The 20,401-nt window shown below is 44.2% G+C and overlaps 1 protein-coding gene across 1 annotated transcript; it reads left to right on the top strand.

The window, feature by feature from the left end:
* Positions 1–481: 481 nt before the first annotated feature.
* On the top strand, positions 482–12,812 carry hmgn7 (high mobility group nucleosomal binding domain 7). The gene is made up of 6 exons (XM_038774905.1): positions 482–717; positions 3,246–3,269; positions 3,366–3,395; positions 3,486–3,536; positions 10,507–10,650; positions 12,127–12,812. Exons 1-6 carry the CDS (start codon positions 685–687, stop codon positions 12,172–12,174), a joined length of 330 nt encoding a protein of 109 aa, XP_038630833.1. The 5' UTR covers positions 482–684; the 3' UTR covers positions 12,175–12,812.
* Positions 12,813–20,401: the final 7,589 nt, after the last annotated feature.

The raw sequence follows: 20,401 nt of genomic DNA, 5'->3' as shown, positions 1-20,401 counted from the left end.
TCGCCCTTCCATTCGCTGAAGTCCGCTCAGCTCCCTTTCCCATTGGCCGGAATCCGCTCGTGTCTCCCCCTTCCATTGGTCGAAATCCGCTCGGCCGGCCCCGCCTGCCCCACAGCCCCCTTTCTCCTATTGGTTGAAACCCGCTCGGCTGTCCCCTCCTCCCCCGTCGTGTATGCAACCCCCCCTCCTCCCATTGGTCGGCACCCTATTCGCCGCCTCCCAGCCCGGCGGCCCGAGTATGTCCCATCTCTCATTGGTTGAAACCCTTTCCCTTTCCCATTGGTTGTAACCCGCTTTTCCCCGCCCCCCCATCAACTGGCCAGAACTATCCCAACTCCGATTGGCTGGAATCGGTTTAGCCCCGCCTTCCCATGACCGAACCCGTCCAACGCGCCTTCCCCATTGGCCGGAACTCTCATGGGGGTGGGGAGAGACGGTGTTCTCTGATTGGACGAGAGCACCGTCAGTCACCGCGCCGCTCGGCAGCTGGGTTGGTCGCAGTCGTTGCGACTTGCTGTGAGTGGCCATTGGTGGTACCCGTGTGTTAAAGAGGGGGGCAAGGATAAGGGGGGAAAAAAACACCCCGTGGCTTTTAAAAATATATATATTAAATAACCCACTCCTCGGGGCCGTTCCTCCCCTCCCCGCCTTTGTTATTTTATTACCCTCCCCTTCATTGTTTTGATGAATCGAGTCACCATGTCATCCAAGAGAAAGGTACGTGCAAAGACAAGAGAGGAAAAGGGAGGGCGGGGGGGAAGCGAAAATCGCCGAGATGTCGGGTCGGAAAGTTCCGGTAATGGTATTTGCGAGTTGGGTAGAGTTTAACATGGGGCACGTTCTCTCTCTTCCCCCCCCCCCCCCCCTCCTGCGATCTCGAATAAGACGCCTCGAGGTCGGGCATTGGGGGGGGGGGGTGAGTTGATCCGGAGCCGCACGGTCCTTTGTTCTCTGGGGTTTGGTTGTGGCGCAGTGTTCGGCTGAGGGCGCTAGTGGGCGTGCGACCGGGAGGTTGGTGGCTGAGGTGGTGCGGTTTGGAAGGGAAGGAAGATGCTGGGCCGGCTCGTCGTGCGCTGCTCCCGACCGTTGAGCATTGCGCGCGCTTCGGTTTTTTTTGGGGGGGGGGGGGGGGGGGGGAGAGAGAGAGAGAGAGGTGCAACGGCGACAGCTTCCCACTGTGTGGAAGCAGTGCGAACCTGGCCGCGAGCTCCCCTCCTCCCCCATTTGAGTCCGGGTTTTGGATGGGGCGGGGCCTCCGAAAAAGAGCGGGAAGCTTGAAGGGGCGTGATGACGTCACCGCGTTAGGTTGCTCACGCGCCCCAACCTGTAACAAACCATGATCAATGGGCTCCTCATCTGCAGGAAGGGGACTGCCAGTTCAATTGGATTATTCAACTTAAATAAAAATAATGACAATTAAATATAAACCTTTTGTTTATATTTTGTTATATCTGGCTGTTGCGTGGTTAGGGATCTGATCTGATGGTTGAGGTGGCCAGGCTTACAGAATTGTGTCTGGCTACATAAAGGAGGTGCCTTGGTAGGTTTCTAAATTTCCTTCCTTTCCAGCCCCCTACCTCCAGAGATAATTTTAGCTTCTTGTATATATTCGTACATAGTGTGGGGGAGACTAGAACAAGGAGACGCAGCTTAAGAATAAAATGTCTCCTTTAAGACTGAGAAGAGAATTATTTCCTCGGAGTTAATTTGTGGAATTCTCACCCCCGCAGAGCCATGGAGGTTGGGTCATTTAATTTATTCAAGGCAGTGTGAGACAGATTTTTGATTGACAAGGGATATCGGGTGGGGGGGGGAACAGCAGACAGAAAAGTTGAGACCACAACCAGAGGAAGAGACTCAAAAGGTCTGAATGGTCTGCTCCTAAGCCCTGTGTTGCTATTAAGGAGTTTGCTGTAGTATTTTGGGAGCTTTGTTTTGGCTCACCTTGAATGTAATTTTCAGCCAACTGTTCAGATAAAATGTGACACATTTCAACCAGGGTTTGGGGGTGGAATGTTGGCAAGGATTGGAGGAGGGGTTGTTTAAAATACCCAAAAGTCTGGAGCTGATATTGAATTACTTTTGTTCCTGAATTTCCCCTTTTTTTTTCTTCATTCGTTTCATGAGATGCGGCTGAGCCAGGCAAGGCTAGCATTTGTTGTTCGTCCCTAGTTGCCCTTGAACTGGGGGCAGTCAACCACATTGCTGTTGGTCTTGAGTCACATGTAGGTCAGACCAGAATGGCAGATTTCCTTTTAAAGGACACTAGTAAATCAGATGGGTTTTATAACAATTGATAGTTTCAACCAGCTTTTAATTCCAGATTTATTAATTTAATTTAAATTCCACCAGCTGTCAGTGAGATTTGAACCCATGTCCCCAGAGCATTAACCTGGGTCTCTGGATTACTAGTCCACCACTGTGCCACTGCCTCCTATATATACTGTAAGACAAATTGTTGAGCTGTTGGTTGTTTGAGTCTGTACCAGAGTTCTGGTTTATTTGAGATATTTAAATGCTGTAGTAGAAAATGTTTTGGCTATTTGTCTATTCATATTTTCATCATTTTCCCATCTGTTTTGAATGTGATTACAGTATTTAATTCATATCATTTTCTGTTGTGTTTCTTTGGTCTTCGGTTGTAACTGCTTAAATGATTTCAGGTGGAGCTTGCATTTTGTGCTCTTAAATTTGATAACTGCCAGCCGATCTCATTGGTTGGTAATTTTCGAAGCCACACCCCTGCCTGTATATCATGGGTATTTATACTGTGGAATTGAAACATCTGAGGAATACGTGAAGACTCTTTCCAAATTCATGAATTGATGGTGAATTACAGCATTGATAATGGATTGTGTTACTTAATATTTTGTGTTGATTCTCAGCTACTTCTCCTGAGTTTTGGGACTTGGAATTATTTAGTGGAGCAGATCTTTTGAGGGCCACAGTGAAAACAGAACATTGGTCTTTAAACAAAGGACTTGCTTAGTTGGTCTTAATAGAAAAATCTGAAGTAATTTCTGTTGAAAGGCTTGTATAGCAAATATAAGTATTCTGCAGTAAGCTTTGACCTAAAGCTGTTGTAGATACTTGAATTTAGAGTCTGTTAGTAAATTACTAGATCAGAACAGGATTTAAATGAACTAAGTGTAGTTCATTACTTTGTGGCAGATTGTCAGGAGAGAGTATCACTTTGTATTTTGAGACTTTAAACTGACACATTATGTATTCTTTTGTTTTTACAGCTTACTGGGGAGCAAAGAGAGGAGGTTGGTGTTTTTTGCTTTTGTGTTTTTTGCATTTGGGCATTTCTGTATGTGGAAAAAATGAAGCTATTCTAAATGTATCTTTTATATTTCCTAAAGCCAAAAAGGAGATCACCCAGATTGTTAAAGGTAAGTAGCTTTTGAATGCATTATAATCTTTTTCAATTAAATACTTGGGCAAAAGATTAATTGAATGCTTTTTTTTTTGCTTTATTGCAGAAACCTACAGTTCCAAAAGCAGAGCCAAAACAAAAGAAGGCGCCAGCAAAAGTAAGTGACTTGGTCTAATTGTTAGCACATCCTAAAGTTTGCAAAACATGATATGCAATGTATCTGTTTCTCAGCCTCTTGAAACATTAACCAAAATATACTTTTTTTGCTATTTGGGTAGGGAATGGGATTTCATGAGAATTGACAGAACCTTGGGAAAGCATTTGACAAATATACATGTGTAGGGTCTCCAAAAGAGATACTGATGAGCCCACTACTTTGCTCTTTCCCCCACCCCCATCGGTGAACATTTCCCTTTTTAGGTATGGCTTCAATTCTGTTTTGGAAATTATCACTGAACCTGCTCCACCATTCCAGGTAGCAAAACCGTTGCGTTTTGTAAAGACAATTCTCACCTGGCTTTTTTTTGTTGCCTATTAGCTGTTTCCTCTACCTCCTACTGGTAAGCATTTTCTCCCAATCTACTCCATCAAAACACTTTATCATTTTGAACAGCTGGTAAATCTACCCTTAGTCTATTTGTTACATAGGAGAACCCAGCTTCTCTAGTCTGGATTTCCTGAACTCTTGAGGCTATTGTGGGAAATCTCCTTTGCACCCTCCAAATCCTTGATATCCTTTCCAATGTAAGGTATCAATAATTAGAAACAATAGTGTACCTAAAGCCGAGCTAGTGATTTAGAAACTTCCTTGCTTTCGTGCTCTCCGCCTTTAAGAAAGCAAATAGATTTCTTAAATCTTATTAGCAGCTGTGTTGACTTGCCCTACCATGTTCAAAGATGTTTGTGCTAAAGTTCTAATTTTTTCAAACCGAGCTTCTTTGTTAAAGGTGTTCTTTTTTTACATGTACTGGTGTCCTCTACAATTTCCCCCATCCCCCTACATACTAGGAATTGTACATGTGGGCACCACAAAAGTTCACCAAATGATATTTTAACATCAAACTTTTCTTTCATTCTTCTTTTCACTTTTTCTCCTTCTAAATTGTGTCTGTCTTCTTGCCAGCATAGTGAACTTTGTTACAATACTGTTGCACTTGTACTGAACAGAGTTCTCTCTCCTTTTGTGAGACATTTGTTTTTGCTGTGTTAACTCATTTTGGCTGGAGTAGGGTTAGGGACATTAACAGATGATGACAGTGCCTTATTAGGGAGTTTGGATATATTCTTTCATTGTCCAGTAACCCATGTATGATGTAAAACTTGTTCACATCGTCTTGGCTCAAGTGAAGTTAATCACATGAGTAAGTACGAGAGATTCTGGCATTGGAATCGTGCAAATCAATGCTTTCCGAAGAGTGTGGAGGCGGGGGCGGGGGGGGGGGGGGGGGGGGGGGGGAGGAATGAAGATTCAATAGTAAAGTGGCTTGTTATCATTTAAAAAAAAAAATACACAATGGCTCCTTGTTCAAATTTAGTGCTTCCTACATAGAAATTGGCTGACTATTGGTTTTGACTTTGGAAATATTTCTGAATATGATTTACTGTAATTGAGCTGTTATTATAATGCAACTTTGTAATACCTCTACTTGTCATGAGCAGTTACTGATCTTAAAGGGTTGGGCATTAAGCAAAACTAACAAGTGTAGCTGGCTTTTTGGAGATGTTGTCTGTCTGGCATGTTAAATCAAGACTTTGGCTGCCTGTTAACTGATTTGAGAACATCAAAGGGACAAAAAAATAAACATCTTTCTGGATTTGAGTAAAGGAAATAATCATGGCAGTTATTTAAAGCTTCTAATAACCAATGGTCATTTGGAAAGCTCTGATTTTTTTTCCTAATTCTGGTTTTGATTTTGTGGAAGGTTTGAGTTACTTAGAAGCGCCTAGGTAAAGTTTAGGTACAATATATTTTTGATTCAAAGTTGGCTTTTGTTTGCTTCTTTGAAACAATTAATTATTAATTTAAATATTAAATTTCCACTTTTGTTCAAAGAATTGGTTTCAGATAAATTGAATATAGGAGTAGATTGCATGCAAGAGGACCGGAGAAGAGTTGAATTTATTTCAATTCTGAAATCATTTAAATTACAAACCATAATTGCCTCCCAGCAAGGACTGCTTCGACACTTGGGCTGATAAGTGGTAAATGACATTTGTGTCACAGGAGTGTCAGGCAATTAACATTTCCAACAGATTGAATATGGACACTTCTGCATGATATTCAGTGGAATTAATATTACTGAGGGTGTGTGGAGATCTATCGAACGGAATTATCTGCTTGAATACCATAACTAACAGAAACTGAGGCTGGGTATCCTGCACTGATTAGCTTGCATCATGACTCTCCAAAACATCTGTAACACCTGCCGAATACCAGTCAGGAGGGTGATGGGATATTGTCTCCTTACCTAGGTTGGTGCAGTTCTAACAACTTGATATTAGATAACATAGGCAGTTTCTCCAAAATCTATAACTGCTGCCGCATGAACAGGCGATGGTTGCAGGAATACGGGGGCGCCATCACTGCCAGGTCGTGTATCATCCCAACTTGCTGTTTCTTCTTGTGCCAATTCTGGAACCCCCCCCCACTTTGCAGCATAATGGGAGTACCTTCACCACATGGACCAATTCGAGAAGATTCACCACCACATTGAGATTAACTAGGCAAGGACAATAAATACAGGTGTTAACAGCAATGCCCATGTCTGGAGAATGATTTTTCTGCAAAAGAATTAGAGAATGGTGGAGGTATAATGAGCCAAGTAAATTTGAAGTTGCTGATGTATTGAGATATTTTGAGTAGGCTTACAAACCAGCTCAGTTAGTATTCTATTGATTCAGAAAGATGATGGAAAATCCATCAGCTATGGTAGTTGTAGGTAGATGTTAAAGATTCTATGCCGCGAGTCAAAGCTAAATGGGGAATGCTGACATTTCTCCTTCAATGAGTAGCTCTTCCACCCCCCCCCCCCCCTCCCCTTCCCCTTCCCCCTGCAGAAAACATGTTATTCATCTCATTACAATTTTGAGGCTATTACTGTCTGCAAAAAGCTGCTCGTAAAATTCAAAATTGGCACTCCACCTCATTGTTATTCATTGCACATCAAACACATTGTGATATTAAATGGAAGCTTTTCTGTTAAGATTTTGGAGGTTGTTTGAGAAGAAGTCGATAATGGGAACGTGGTTTAAACACAGCAAACAGATATGAGTTTCCTTGTTAAAATATTGAGTCTATGGTTGAGATAATATGGTAATAGCAATCTATTTGAGTGGAAATCTGGCCCCTTGATAAATTAGTAACCTGATGAGGGGGATAAATTAGTAACCTGATAGGGGAAAGCTTTCTTTTTGAAGGGAGGGAAGCAGGACAAAAGACTGGTTTGGAAACCACCTAAAGACATGCTATCTTGCAACTTGATTGTCATACTAGTGACTCAACTTCATAGAATTTAGGGCATGAATATGGGTCATTCAGCCCATTGATTGTATGTATGTACAATCCTACAAACCCCCTCCCACCTTACTCATCCTATTCTGTTCCTTCCTCCTTTACTTACCCATCTATAAGTAGGTAAAATGGAAATGTGCGTCGCTAAAATTATTGTGTATCATTTCTCAAATAGGTTAAACTATTGATTAATGCAAGAAAAAAAATCAGGAGTGAGATGTTTATTTATGAAGTTCCTAAAATTTCTCTCCTTTTCACTTGACCTCCCATGTGTGACATAATGCAATCCTTTAGCTTCTTGTAGAAGCCAGCAAAGATGGTTGGTTAACTTGAGGCCACAAATAAACTTAATTAGTAAAACGTCATGGAGCATTTTTTTCTCCAAATCCTTTGTTCATTACATAATTATCTCAGCTATTAATGGACTGTCAAATGCTATTTGCATTAAATATCTGTAAAGCATTTTTTAACATTTAGGATCAACTCTCAAAAATTGAAATAATTTGTTGAACATTTTACAATAATGGACATGGGAGAATAAATTATAAATATTTTTCGTTTTGCATATCTCAGTTAAGACACCTGATGGTTTTTAATATAGCCCAAATATTTTTATGTAGGAACTTTTTGCTGAAATAGAAAAAATATTTTCAACACATTTAAAAAAAAAAAATAATAAATATTTTTTTTTAAAAATCTGATTTGGAGCAAGAACTTCATGCATGCAGACAGGCAGAATCAGCACAGTCATAGCCTCAGACCAAACATGGGCAAGGAAACTTGTACCTTCTTGTCTGCAGATAAATCAGTGCTCCCCCTTGTTGAACGCCACTTGGAGGCAGCACTGAGGGTGGCTAGAGTGCAGAATTGCCTCTGAGTGGGCGACTACACTGTCCATTAACAAGAGTGGCTCAATAGCACCACTAGAGACTGGGCTGGCTGAGTCCTACAAAACCTACCTGCGTGCAGGTTAGGTAGGGTTACATGGATAGGGCGGAAGAATGGGCTTAGGTAGCATGCTCTTTTGGCGGGGTGCAGACCCGGTGGGCTGAATGCCAAACATTTGCACTGTAGGGATTCTATGGAACAATACTTTACCCCATCCTCACCAACCTTCCTGCTGCAGGTGCATCTGTCGTTGACTATCTGTAGGAGTGTCCTTGTAGAGCCATATTCCCACCATTTTTTTTAACAAATTGAGTGGCCAATTATTTTTTTCCCAATTAAGTGGCAATTTAGCGTGGCCAATTCCCCTACCTGCGCATCATGTTTTTTTTTTTTGGGTTATGGGGGTGGGATCCTTACAGACATGAGGAGAATGTGCGAACTCCACACGGGCAATGACCCAAGGCCGGGATCAAACCTGTGTCCTCTGCGGTGTGAGGCAGCAATGCTAACCACTGCGCCACCGTGCCGTCGCACCATATTCTCACCAAGATACGGAATCAACCCTCCTTCATTAACGAATGCAGGAGGAGCTAGGATCAGCATCAGGCATGCTTAAAAATGAGGTGTGAACCTGATGAAGCTTCAACACCAGACTACTTTTGTACCAAATTGCATAAGCAGCAAGTGATAGACCGAGCTAATCAAATTCACAAGATTGGATCTAAACTCTAATTCCTGACACATCTATTTGTGAATGTTGTAGGCAATTAAACAGCTCTACAGGAGGAGGCTGTCCAAATATCCCCATCCTCAATGACGGCTGAGCCCCACGAGTCAGATGAGGCAGAAGCATTTGCAACAATCTTCCAGAAGTGCTAATCATAGAATAATAGAATTTCCAGTGCAGAAGGAGGCCACCTGGCCCATCGAGTCTGCACCGGCCCTTTCAAAGAGCACCCCACTCAAGCCCACCTATCTACCCTATCCCTGTAAACCCCACTTAACCTTTTTTCTGGACACTAAGGGCAATTTATCATGGCCAATCCACCTAACCCGCACATCTTTGAATTATGGGAGGGATCCGTAGAAAACCCACGCAGACACGGGGAGAACGTGCAGACTCCGCACAAACAGTGACCCAGCCTGGAATCTAACCTGGAACCCTGGAGCTGTGAAGCAATTGTGCTGACCACTATGCTACTGTGCTGCCCCAAAGTGGATGATGCACCTGTGCCTCTGGTGGCCCCCAACATCACCGATGCGAGCCTTCAGACAAATTGATTCATTCAGTGATATCTAGAAGTGGCTGAAGGCACTGGATGCTGCAAAGCCTTTGGACCCTGACAGTATTCCAGCAATGGGACTGAAGACTTGTGCTCCAGGACTTGCTGCACCCCCTAGCCTAACTGTTCCAGTGCAGCTACAACAATGGCATTACCCGGCAGTGTGGAAAATTGCCCAGGAATGTCCTGTGCGTACACGACCAATTACCACCCCATCGGTCTACTCTTTGCCATCAGTCTACTCTTGACCATCAGTAAAGTGGTGGCAGAAGTAATCAATTACTCAGCAATAACCTGCTCACGGACACTAGTTTCCATTCCGCCAGGGCCACTCTGCTCCTGGTTACAACTTTGGCTCAAACGTGAACAAAAGAGCTGAACTCCAGGGGTGAGGTGAGAGTGACTGTCCTTGACATCAAGGCAGCATTTGACTGAATGTAGCATCAGGTAGTCCTCGCAAAACTAGAGGCAATGGGAATCAAGGGGGAAACTCTCCACTGGTTTGGGGAACATTTGTGCCACACAAATGCCAGGCAATGACCATCTCCAACAAGAGAGAATCTAACCATCACCCCTTGACATTCAATGGCATTACCATTGCTGAATCCCCCACTATCAACATCCTGGTGGTTACCAGGCACTGAACTGGACATACCACGGAAATACTGTGGCTACTAAAGCAGGTTAGGCTGGGAATCCTTCAACAAGTAACTACCCAAAGCCTGTCCATTATCTACAAGTGCACGTCACGAGTGTGGTGGCATACTTTCCACTTGTCTGGATGACATTCAGAAGCACCATCCAGGCCAAAACAGCTGGCTTGATTGTTCATTTACTCCCTCCACCACTTGCACAGTGGCAGCAGTGTATATCATTGACTAGATGTACTGCACGTACTCTCCGAGGCTCCTTAGACCACCTTCCAAATTCAGGACTGGAAGGGCAGGAGCAGCAGAGACCTGGGAGCACCATCACTTGGAAGTTCCTTCTCCAAGCCACTCAACCCCCTGACTTGGCAACCTATCACTGTTCAGTGTCGCTGGTCAAAATACTGGAACTCCCTCCCTAACAGCATTGTGGGTGTACCATATGGACTGCAATAGTTCAAGAAGGCAGCTTGCAACCATCTTGCGGGCAATAAATGCTGGTCATGCCTGTGACGGCCACATCCCATGAATTATTTTTTTATCACTATACTAGCACTTGGATGTTTGCTAATGCCAGTGGGTGTACTTATTAAATGTTTTATCATTTTAGAAAAAAGCATGTCACTTACTTCAGTAACTCTTAATGTAATTAAATAAAATTAAACTTTGTTTACTACAGAGTTTTGAATCGCACAGCATTAATGAACCATGAAGTGGGATGATGTCACTTTCATATTAAGAGATTACTTGATTCTGCTCTAACAGTTTGGTGGTAATGTGCTGGATTCATCTTCACAGAAAGAAAAGGTTGCCAATGACAAGAAGGAGGAAAAGAAAGCACCAGCAAAAGGAAAAAAAGGAGCAAAAGGCAAAGAAGAGCCTAACCAAGATGATGCAAAGGAAGAAACTCCCTCTGAGAATGGAGAAGCCAAAAACGATGAGGTAAATTTCTGATTGGAAAGCAGCAATGTTAAACTGTTTGTTTCATATAGCTGAAAGCCTATAATATTTAAAAACTAAGCAATTGTAGTTTTCAATCCTCGTTATTTTAATGTTTTCAGTTTGATATTCTGTATATCATGTACTTTCTGTTGTCTCCTCTTGTCCCCCTTTCCATTTCTCCACCGAACTTGCACAAAGTTCCTTAATTTAAAATACATAGCTGGTTTAGCACATGAGAAGTTATTTGATCCATTAGTTTGTTTAATCCTTGTTATTTGAATTTCTTCAGTTTGAAATTCTGTATATCATGTACTTTCTATTGTCTCCTCTTCTCTTCTCCTCCCCCCAATCACTTCCATTTCCCCACTGGACTTGCATAGAGTTCCTTAATTTAAAATACATAGCTGGTTTAACAGGTGAGAAGTTATTTGATCCATTATCAGGTATTACAGTGTCATTCAGTTCTTTTATGTTCTGTGCAAATAGTAAACTATAGTAATTTTAAAACTTGCTGCAGATACGGTCAGTATTGAGAGAATGACTGACTGGGCCCGAGATTCCTGCCTTTATTTCTGGGAGGTGCTTTGACACTTTCCAGCTTTTTCTGATGGTAGAGCCAAGGTGAGCAATACGGGTACAAGCACATTTTTACTGATTTTTTTTTGTACTTGTAGACTATTTGCTCTTTTAGGAAAAAAATACATCTATACTTTTAATAAACCTAATTTCATAAATTCAAGTAATCAAATCTGGGGAAACAGTCAAATATTTAACAGTTGAGGGATCATCATGTTGAGTGTTGTGCCCTGGGCCTGGAAGTGACAAGGTGAAAGATTCTGGAAGTCTACAGGATACATTGCTGCAGCAGGATCAAGGTGTCTCTCAGATCCTTTCTCAGTTGAAAAGTGATATAACTCAGCAGTGCTTTTGAATGCTTTCCAATAGCTTTCCCCTCTCTCTCCGTGATCTTCTTGTTAACTATGGAGTAAAGTTGTTAATGTTTCAATGGTATAAGTAAAGCCTTAACCTCTCTGTTCCTCACTTGATGGTGGCTACTCTTTTCTGATGTACAAGACAAATTAGATTAGGCAGAGGGGGCATTTACTTCATTATCCCGAGAGATGTATATTAAACCAACAGAAAATAATATTCAGTAATCTACGAAATGTTTGCTTGAAATTTTGTCTATGGTTGTTAATATACAAACTTCAATGACAAACAAAATAGAATCTTTCACACAAGTCTTTTGGAATACTGTGAGCTGACTGAGCAAGGCTATAATCTACATTTTCAGTTATTTATGCAGTTAACTGGTTACAACTAATAATATCCTTCCAAAGCCAAAACTTATTTTCTGCAATATATTTAACTTTTTCTGTTTAATTCATTCGTAGAATGGACATCACTGACCAAGGTCAGTGTTCATTCCCCATCCGTAATTGCCCTGATTACATTGTACCTTTTTTCACATTTTAGGCACAGTCTACTGAAAGCTGTGAAGAAAAAGAAGCCAAGTCAGAGTAACTGCATCTGCCCGTCATCTCCATCAATGGCATCCATACCTCCATACTGTATTGTTAACAGAGAGGAATATTTTTATCAACTATTTTATAAATACAAGGTTTTTTTAGCATGAATTTAATTATGGAAACACCCACATCTCAAGATTATTTGGGGGTATGCAAACCCTAAAGAATCATTGTTTTAAAATTGTGATTGTTGTAGTTAATGTGATATGTGGGATAAGTAAATGGTGGTAGTTATTGACTTCTGTCAATGTTTGTCTTGTGTCATACTTCAAAAGGTCTGATTTTAATTCACCAGGTATTTGTGGTGTTAGGCTATTACACGTGGGGAAGAGTAAGGAGAAAGTTGTTTGTGTCAAAACATTCCAGTGGTTTTGTGGGTTAGTTTTGTAACCAGGTAAAATATTTTGGTGAAAAAAAATAAAAATGTGGGGCCTGGAAATCTAATGTGAAAATATTTTAATTTTAAATTTGTCATTTTTGTAAAGAAAAACCTTTGCAATCATGTAAAACTAGTTTCTAATGGAAATTAACATCTCTTTTAAAAGGGCAGATGGCTGTATGTACCCACTTCCTGTCAAAATTTTTGCTGGATGATTTACCTTAATAAAAAAAAACCTCCCCAAAGTTTTGCTATATGAAGTATCACTGCTATTTCATTCTATTCAGAGCACATTTTAATAATTGAGGAGCAACACCAAAAACAATCCACCAATTTGCAGTTCACTATAAATCTATATGTGAGTATACAGGGGAAAATCTCTGCACTTGGTTATTGAATTAGTTGGGAAAATATTGCATTTACAATTTTGCTGCGTCCAATATCTTGTGTTTCCTACTGAAAATATTTTTGGCATTGGGAGGAACTTTCTTTATAAAATGTTTTCTCATGACAGTCGGTGTATACATGGAGATGTCCGCTCCTCTTCTTCCATGGTCTTCGTTTACATTTCTCCGAATATAAGGAAAATGTATGTTAGTCTCTTTTTCCACCCATACCACCAAATAATATTTTGAACTGATATTTTGTCAAAACCTGCTTTTAATCTTCTACTGGGGTATGTTTTTGAAGAAAAGCTTGCACTAGCTTCAAGGTTTATTGAAAGGCATGAACTTGTTTATAGTGTGCTTACTTAAGGTTGTTTGCAGTGGACCTACATAATCTTTATTGTCACAAGTAGGCTTACATTAACACTGCAATGAAGTTACTGTGAAAAACCCCATGACACTCCGTTGTCTGTTCGGATACATAGAGGAAGAATTCAGAATGTCCAATTCACCTAACAGCACATCTTTCGGGACTTGTGGGAGGAAACTGGAACATCCAGAAGAAACCCATGCAGACACGTCAGAACGTGCAGACTCTGCACAGACAGTGACCCAAGCCGGGAATCAAACCTGGGACCCTGGAGCTGTGCTACCCACTGTGCTATCATGCTACCCTACATAATTATTGTCTCATGATGAGACTGGCGTGGCTGCTTTGAAATGCTGATGGAGTTTCTTCACTTCAAGACTTGGTTATGAAAGAAAAAATTGTAATGAGTTGCTGATACCTGTTGGTGTCCCCTAATTTTAACTTTTCGCTTTGATGTGACTACACAACTGAGGTATCTGCTGTCAGTAAATGATGCATGGGTGGGATTTACCAGCTGTTCAGGCCGAAATGGGGTGGTCAATAAATCCAGCCCATGATTTGTGTGCCAGTTCTCATCTTGATTCTGCTCTGAATTGTCGGAGTATTGGTTCATGTAATCTATCCTAACTAGTGCAAGTCAAGAGTTCACTTGGCGATACCAATAAGTATGATCCAATCATTTTCTTGTGTGTAATCAAAATTAGTTGGCTGATTAATTTTTGCACTCTTAACTTTCATTTTAGTATGCAGCATGAGAGAAGGCCTTGATAACCATTGTTATTAAATCAACTTAAATTGTCCTAGATTAGTGTTTTTCTGCTTGATGCCCACCTTGGCGCAGTTTGTGTGCAATACTTGTGTGACAGCAACTGATGCAATAATGTTTGTAGCTCAGGATGTAACATCTTTTTCAGCTGCTGCTACTTGTTTAAGTGTAAGCTTTGCAGTAGGTGAGTGACTATTTGGTCATCTCTAATGAATCTGCTTCGTTGTGCGAGTGTCATTGGTATATTCCCGTACCAGCCTCCCCGAACAGATGCTGGAATGTGGCGACTAGGGACTTTTCAAAGTAACTTCATTGAAGCCTAGTGACAATAAGCGATTTTCATTAATTTCTTTTTCTTCATTGAACTACACAGCTGGGAGTGTCTGCTAAACAGTGGCAATGGGCATTTGAGAGGACAGAACAGTGGTCCATCGAGGAAGGCAGTGTTTATTTTTAACTTTGAGTTACAAAGCCAAAGCTCTGTGTGGGCAGGGGCAAACCCCTAATGAAGTTCCTTGCCTGCTCCAAAAACCAATTCAAATTGAATTAAATTCATGGTCTCCACAAGAGAGACATACCAGATCCAGGCATTATACCTGATCCCACGCTCATCTTAGCCAAAAGGCCGAGAAGCAATGAAGGAAGTGAAAAATTGGATTCTGATACAATATGACTTTGCTCCCTCCTTAGCTTAACAATTAAACACTGTTTTAGGAGTAACATGGTTGCAAAGAATATCTTGGTCTACAATAATCTCATTAACACAAAGTTCTTTTGAAGCACACAAGATGACTGTGGGAAAATACATTTTCCACTCTCAACCCTAAGTTAATGTCTCTTCAGAATCCCCCAGATGATTGTCACAGGAGAGTTTCCAAACTCCAGTCCAAAAAACACGCTTTAAAATCTCAATTATGCTTTCTCTTAGAGGTTTGTATTTCAAATTTCAGACCAGGTTTTCCAAATGGAACTTTTTTTTTAAATAAACATTTTATTGAGGTTTTTTCTGGTTTTACAATGACAAATAAACAATATACACAAGTCTATAAACATAGTGCAAAAAAAAAGCCTGCCAGCTCCCTTGCAGGTCCCACCTTCATTAACCCCCTATTCTAAACTAACCTGCCCCCATCTTCTGCTGACGATTAATTTTCTGCAAAGAAGACAAACGGTTGCCACCTCTGGGCAAATCCTAACAGTGACCCTCTCAAGGTGAGCTTTATTTTCTCCAGGCAGAAAAAGCTTTGCCTCTTCTGGATTCCTGGATCTTCTGACACCCTGAAAATCGTCCACCTCCGGACTTGGTGGCACCCTTGTTTTTAATACCTTGGACGTGACGTCCGCAAACCCCTGCCAGAATCCCCTGAGCTTCGGGCATGCCCAGAACATATGGACACCTTGCACACCTGTCTTCTACACCAAAGAACCTGCTCATCAGCGCCACTATCATGTGAGCCCGGTGAATGACCTTGAACTATATCCTAACTCCTCTTCCCATTTGTGCTTCAGCTCCTTGGTCTGCGTGTCCTCTGACCCCTGAGCTCCTTATAGATGTCAGACCTTCCCTTATCCCACCCTCTGGAAACTATCCTATCCTGAATCCACTTTGGTGGTAGGAGTGGCAAGGTTGAGACCTGTCTACGCAGGAAGTCCCGCACCTGCAGATACCTAAATTGGTTTCCCCTCGCCAATCCAAATTTCTCCAGCTCCCTCAAGCTAGGAAAGCTCCCTTCTATAAACATATTCCCCCATCCTCTCAAATCCTGCCCTTTGCCATCTCTGAAATTCATCTTTCCCAGGCCAGACCGGTGGTTATTACAAATTGGGGACCAGACCGATGTTCTCCGCTCCCACATGCTTCCTTCATTGCCCTGAGACTCTCAGGGCTGCCACCATCACGGAGCTGGTGGAGTACCATGCCGGTGGGAATGGCAGAGGCACCATTATCAGCGCCCCAAACTGGTGCCCTTGCATGAAGCCGCCTCCATACACTTCCATGCCTACCCACCACCCACTTCCTGATCATGGCTATATTCGCCGCCCAATAATAGTTATTGAAGTTTGGCAGCGCCAGCCAACCCTCTCCCTGGCTCCGCTCAAGCATCCCCTTTTTTACTCGGGTCTTGCCTGCCCATACAAAGTCCGTGATAACTAAACCGTTTAAAGAAGGAGCGTGGAATAAAGATGGGGGGGACACTGGAACACAAACAGGAATCTCGGAAGGACCGTCATCTTCACTGTCTGACCCCTCCCAGCTAGTGACAGCGGGAGCGCATCCCACCTCCGAAAATCATCCTTCATTTGGTCCACCAGACGGGCCAGAAGTTTGCGTAACCAATCCCAATCCCGTGCCACTTGGAAACTGAGGTACCTAAAACTTTCCCCTACCTCTCTAAATGGCAGTTCTCCCAGTCGGCTTGCCTGGATCGCGAACATCTCGCTTTTCCCCATATTTCGTTTGTACCCAAAAACTGGCCAAATTCCCCTAGAATCCTCATGATTTCTTCGACCCCCCCCCCCCCCCCCCCCCCACCCCCCCACTGGGTCTGACATACAGGAGCAGATTGTCTGCGTAAAGTGAGACTGTTCCACTCTTTCCCCCCCCCCCCGGACCAACCCCTTCCAGCCCCTTGAGGCTCTCAGCGCAATTGCCAGCGGCTCTATAACTAGCGCAAACAGTGGGGAGAGAGGGTACCCCTGCCCTGTCCCCCGGCGTAGCCTAAAATAGTCCAATGTCGTCCTATTTGTCTGTACACTCGCCACAGGAGCCTGATACAGCAACCTGACCCAGTCAATAAAGCCCCGTCTAAATCCGAACCTTCCCAGCACTTTCCACAAATATTCCCATTCTATTCGATCAAAAGCCTTCTCTGCGTCCATTGCAACCACTATCTCCATCTCCCTACCTTCTGGGGGCATCATGATCGCATATAGCAACCTTCTTACATTGGACATCAACTGCCTTCCCTTAACGAACCCCGTCTGGTCCTCCTCAATCACGTCCGGAACACAATCTTCAATCCTAGAGGACATAATTTTGGCCAGCAGTTTGGCGTCCATAGGGGTATCAGCCTGTAGGACCCACACAGCTCCGGATCCTTATCCCGCTTCAGAATCAGCGAGATCGTGGCCTGTGACATTGGCGGGGAATCCCCCTCTCTCCCTTGCCTCATTGAATGGCCTCATCAAAAACAGCCCCAATATCCCAGAGAACTTTTTGTAGAACTCCGCTGGGTACCCATCTGGCCCCAGGGCTTTACCCGACTGCATGGCCTTCAGACCCTCCACTATCTCTTCGATCCCGATTGGGGCCCCCAGCCCTCCTACCAGTCTACCTTCCGGAAATTCAGCCCCCCTCGGAAGTGCCTCATCCCTTCTGGCTCCGGTGGGGGTTCCGACCCGTTCAGCCTACTGTAAAACTCCTTAAACACCTGCTTCACCCCTGCTGAGTCTCCCACCAGGTTCCCGTCTCCATCCTTTACTTTCCCTGTCTCCCTGGCTGCCTCCCTCTTTCTTAGCTGCTGTGCATGCATTCTGCTGGCCTTATCTCCGTGCTCATAGATCGCCCCCTCGCCTTTCTCAGCTGCTCCACTGTGGTTAGCAAGCCAAACTCTGCCTGTAGCCTCCGCGGTTCACCTAGAAGCCCTGCCTCTGGGGTCTCCGCATACCTCCAGTCGAAGTATCTCCTTTACAAGTCGGTCCGTCTCTGTCCTATCTACCTTCTCCCTGTGGGCCCATATTGAGATCAGCTCCCCTCTCACCACCGCCTTCAATGCCTCCCAGACCACCACTGCTGAAAGTTCCCCCGTGTCATTGACCTCCAGGTAATTCTAAATATATTTCCTCAACCGCCTGTACACCTCCGCTAAGAGCCCCATGTCTAACCTCCAGTGCGGGCGCTGATTATTGTCTTCACTAACCTGTAGGTCAACCCAGTGCAGGGCATGGTCTGAGATTGTAATCACCAAGTACCCCGTGTCCACCATCCCAGTCAGTAAAGCCCTGCTCAGAATGAAGAAATCGATCCGGGAGTACACTTTATGCACGTGAGTAGAAGGAGAACTCCGTTACTCTTGGCTGCCCAAATCTCCATGGGTCTACCCCCCCATCTGCTCCATGAACCCTTTTAGCTCCTTCGCCATTGCTGGCACCTGCCCGTTTTTGAGCTTGACCGGTCTAAACCAGGGTCAATAACTCCCATGACCAGTTTATGCAAATCCAGTATCTTCCCCAGCATCCTCTTTATAAACACCACATCGTCTCAGTTTGGCATGTGTTCATTTCCTAATGCCACCTGCACCCCCTTCAATTTCCCACTGACCATAATGTACTGGCCTCCCCCATCTGAAACTATTCTACCCGCCTCAAACACCACTCGCTTGTTGATCAGGATCGCGACCCCTCTGGTCTTTGAGTCCAGTCCCGAGTGGAAAACCTGTCTGACCCAATCGTTCCTTAACCTAATCTGATCAGCTACTCTAAGGTGCGTCGCCTGCAGCATTACCACGTCCGCCTTCAGTCCCCTGAAGATGCACAAACACGCGTGCCCTCCTGACCGGCCCATTGAGCCCTCTTACATTCCAGGTGATCAGTCTAGTTGGGGAGCTCATCGCCCCCCCCCCCCCCCCCCTTCGCCGATCAGCCATCCCCTCTCTTGGGCCAGTCACCAGCCCGCGCCTCCGCCAGCCCACCCCCAGGCAGCCTCCGCCCCCGATCTCCTCTCTGTCCCTCAGCAACAGTCCATCCCTCGTCAGCAGAACATTTCCCCCCCCTGTTATTTAGTAACAGCACTAAATAAATCAACATCTTTGATGAGCCTAACATCTGTTCATCTCCCACTACGCTTCTGTAAACTAGTCTGCCCAGCTAGCTTGGTGGCCCTCGCCCCAGGCACCAGGCAATCTCCTACCTATTGTCCCTTCCCCACCCTCCCCCCTCATACATACATATTCAAATAAAAAACAACCCCAACACAATTGTCTGACAGAGATGGAAAAAAAAACCCTAGTTGAACTCAAACAAAGGAAAAGGTCAAGCATCTGAACAAACACACCTCCATCCCCCAACAGTGCAAATACAAACTTTTACCTCACTCAGCTCTGCAGCTGGTCCCAGATCCATACAGCAGGCATTACACATCAAGAAACTTTTTCTTTGCAAAACATAAACGCTACAGCCAAATTCCAAGTTCAAAGTACTCAGTCCGACACCAGTCCTTTCTATTTCGTGAAGTCTAGCGCTCCCTCTGGCGACTCGAAATAGAAATGTTGTTCCTCGCATGTGACCCAGAGGCGGGCCGGGTACAAAAGCCCGAACTTCACCTTTTTCTTGAAAAGGGTCAACCTAATCTGATTGAATCCCGCTCTTCCCCTGGCCACCTCTGCACTCAGGTCTTGATAGATCCGCAGGATACTATTGACCCACTTGCAGCTCCGTGTCTGCTTGGCCCACTGTAAAATCCACTCCTTATCCAGATATCTGTGGAATCTCACCACCATTGCCCTCGGGGGGAGGGGGGTCTCCCATTCGTGGCTTCCTCGCAGGTGCTCTGTGAGCCCTGTCCACCTCCAAGGGTCGGGGGAATGTACCATCCCCCTGCAGCTTCTCGAACATGGCCGCTAAGTATGCCCCCGCATCCGCTCCTTCGGAACCGTCCGGGAGCCCAACGATCCTCAGTCTGCCGGCGGGACCTGTTCTCTAGGTCCTCCACCTTCTCCAGGAGCCTTTTCTGCTGGTCTCTTAACATCCCCACCTTCACTCCATCGCTGTTTGATGTTCCTCCTGGTCAGCCAGCGCCTTCTCTACTTTCTGCATCGCTCGATCTTGGGCATCCAATCTAAGTTCCAGCCGTGAAATTGGCTCTTTAATCGGGTCCAAGCAGTCCTGCTTTTGCCTGGTGAAGCTCTCCTGGATAACTTGCATCAACTGCTCCGTTCACCACTGGGTCGCCAAGCCAGAGGTCCGGTCCTCCGCCAAGCTTTCTCCCACTGCAGCTTCAGCCCAAGCCTTCTCTGTCTTTCTGTTTCTGCCTTTACGAGCACTTCTCGTCCTCCTCTCCATGCCCCGATGTGGGAATTCAGTTCACAATTGCCTCTGTCAACAATTTTTCAAATCAAGTCCCGTAAAAAATCGGGGGGGAAGGTCCAAAAGTCCGACCCGAGCAGGAGCCACCAAATGTGCGACTTGCTCCTTCATAGCCGCCACCGGAAGTCCCGAAGGAAGTGTTTTTAAACCAAGGTGCAACAATGTACTGAACCCATAGAAAAAGTGACACGATAATGTACCACAATTGCTGCCAATTATATATTTGTTAAGCATTTT

The sequence above is a fragment of the Scyliorhinus canicula genome, chromosome 17 (assembly GCF_902713615.1).
Source record: "Scyliorhinus canicula chromosome 17, sScyCan1.1, whole genome shotgun sequence".
Classification (NCBI taxonomy): domain Eukaryota; kingdom Metazoa; phylum Chordata; class Chondrichthyes; order Carcharhiniformes; family Scyliorhinidae; genus Scyliorhinus; species Scyliorhinus canicula.
This window is presented reverse-complemented; position numbering and strand designations above follow the sequence as displayed.

Excerpts from the sequence above, each read along its gene's own strand:
- hmgn7 (XM_038774905.1), top strand. The coding sequence starts at position 685 with ATGAATCGAGTCACCATGTCATCCAAGAGAAAG. Across the intron at positions 3,270-3,365 it reads CTGGGGAGCAAAGAGAGGAG|CCAAAAAGGAGATCACCCAG; the intron begins GTTGGTGTTTTT and ends TATTTCCTAAAG. Across the intron at positions 10,651-12,126 it reads GAGAAGCCAAAAACGATGAG|GCACAGTCTACTGAAAGCTG; the intron begins GTAAATTTCTGA and ends TTCACATTTTAG.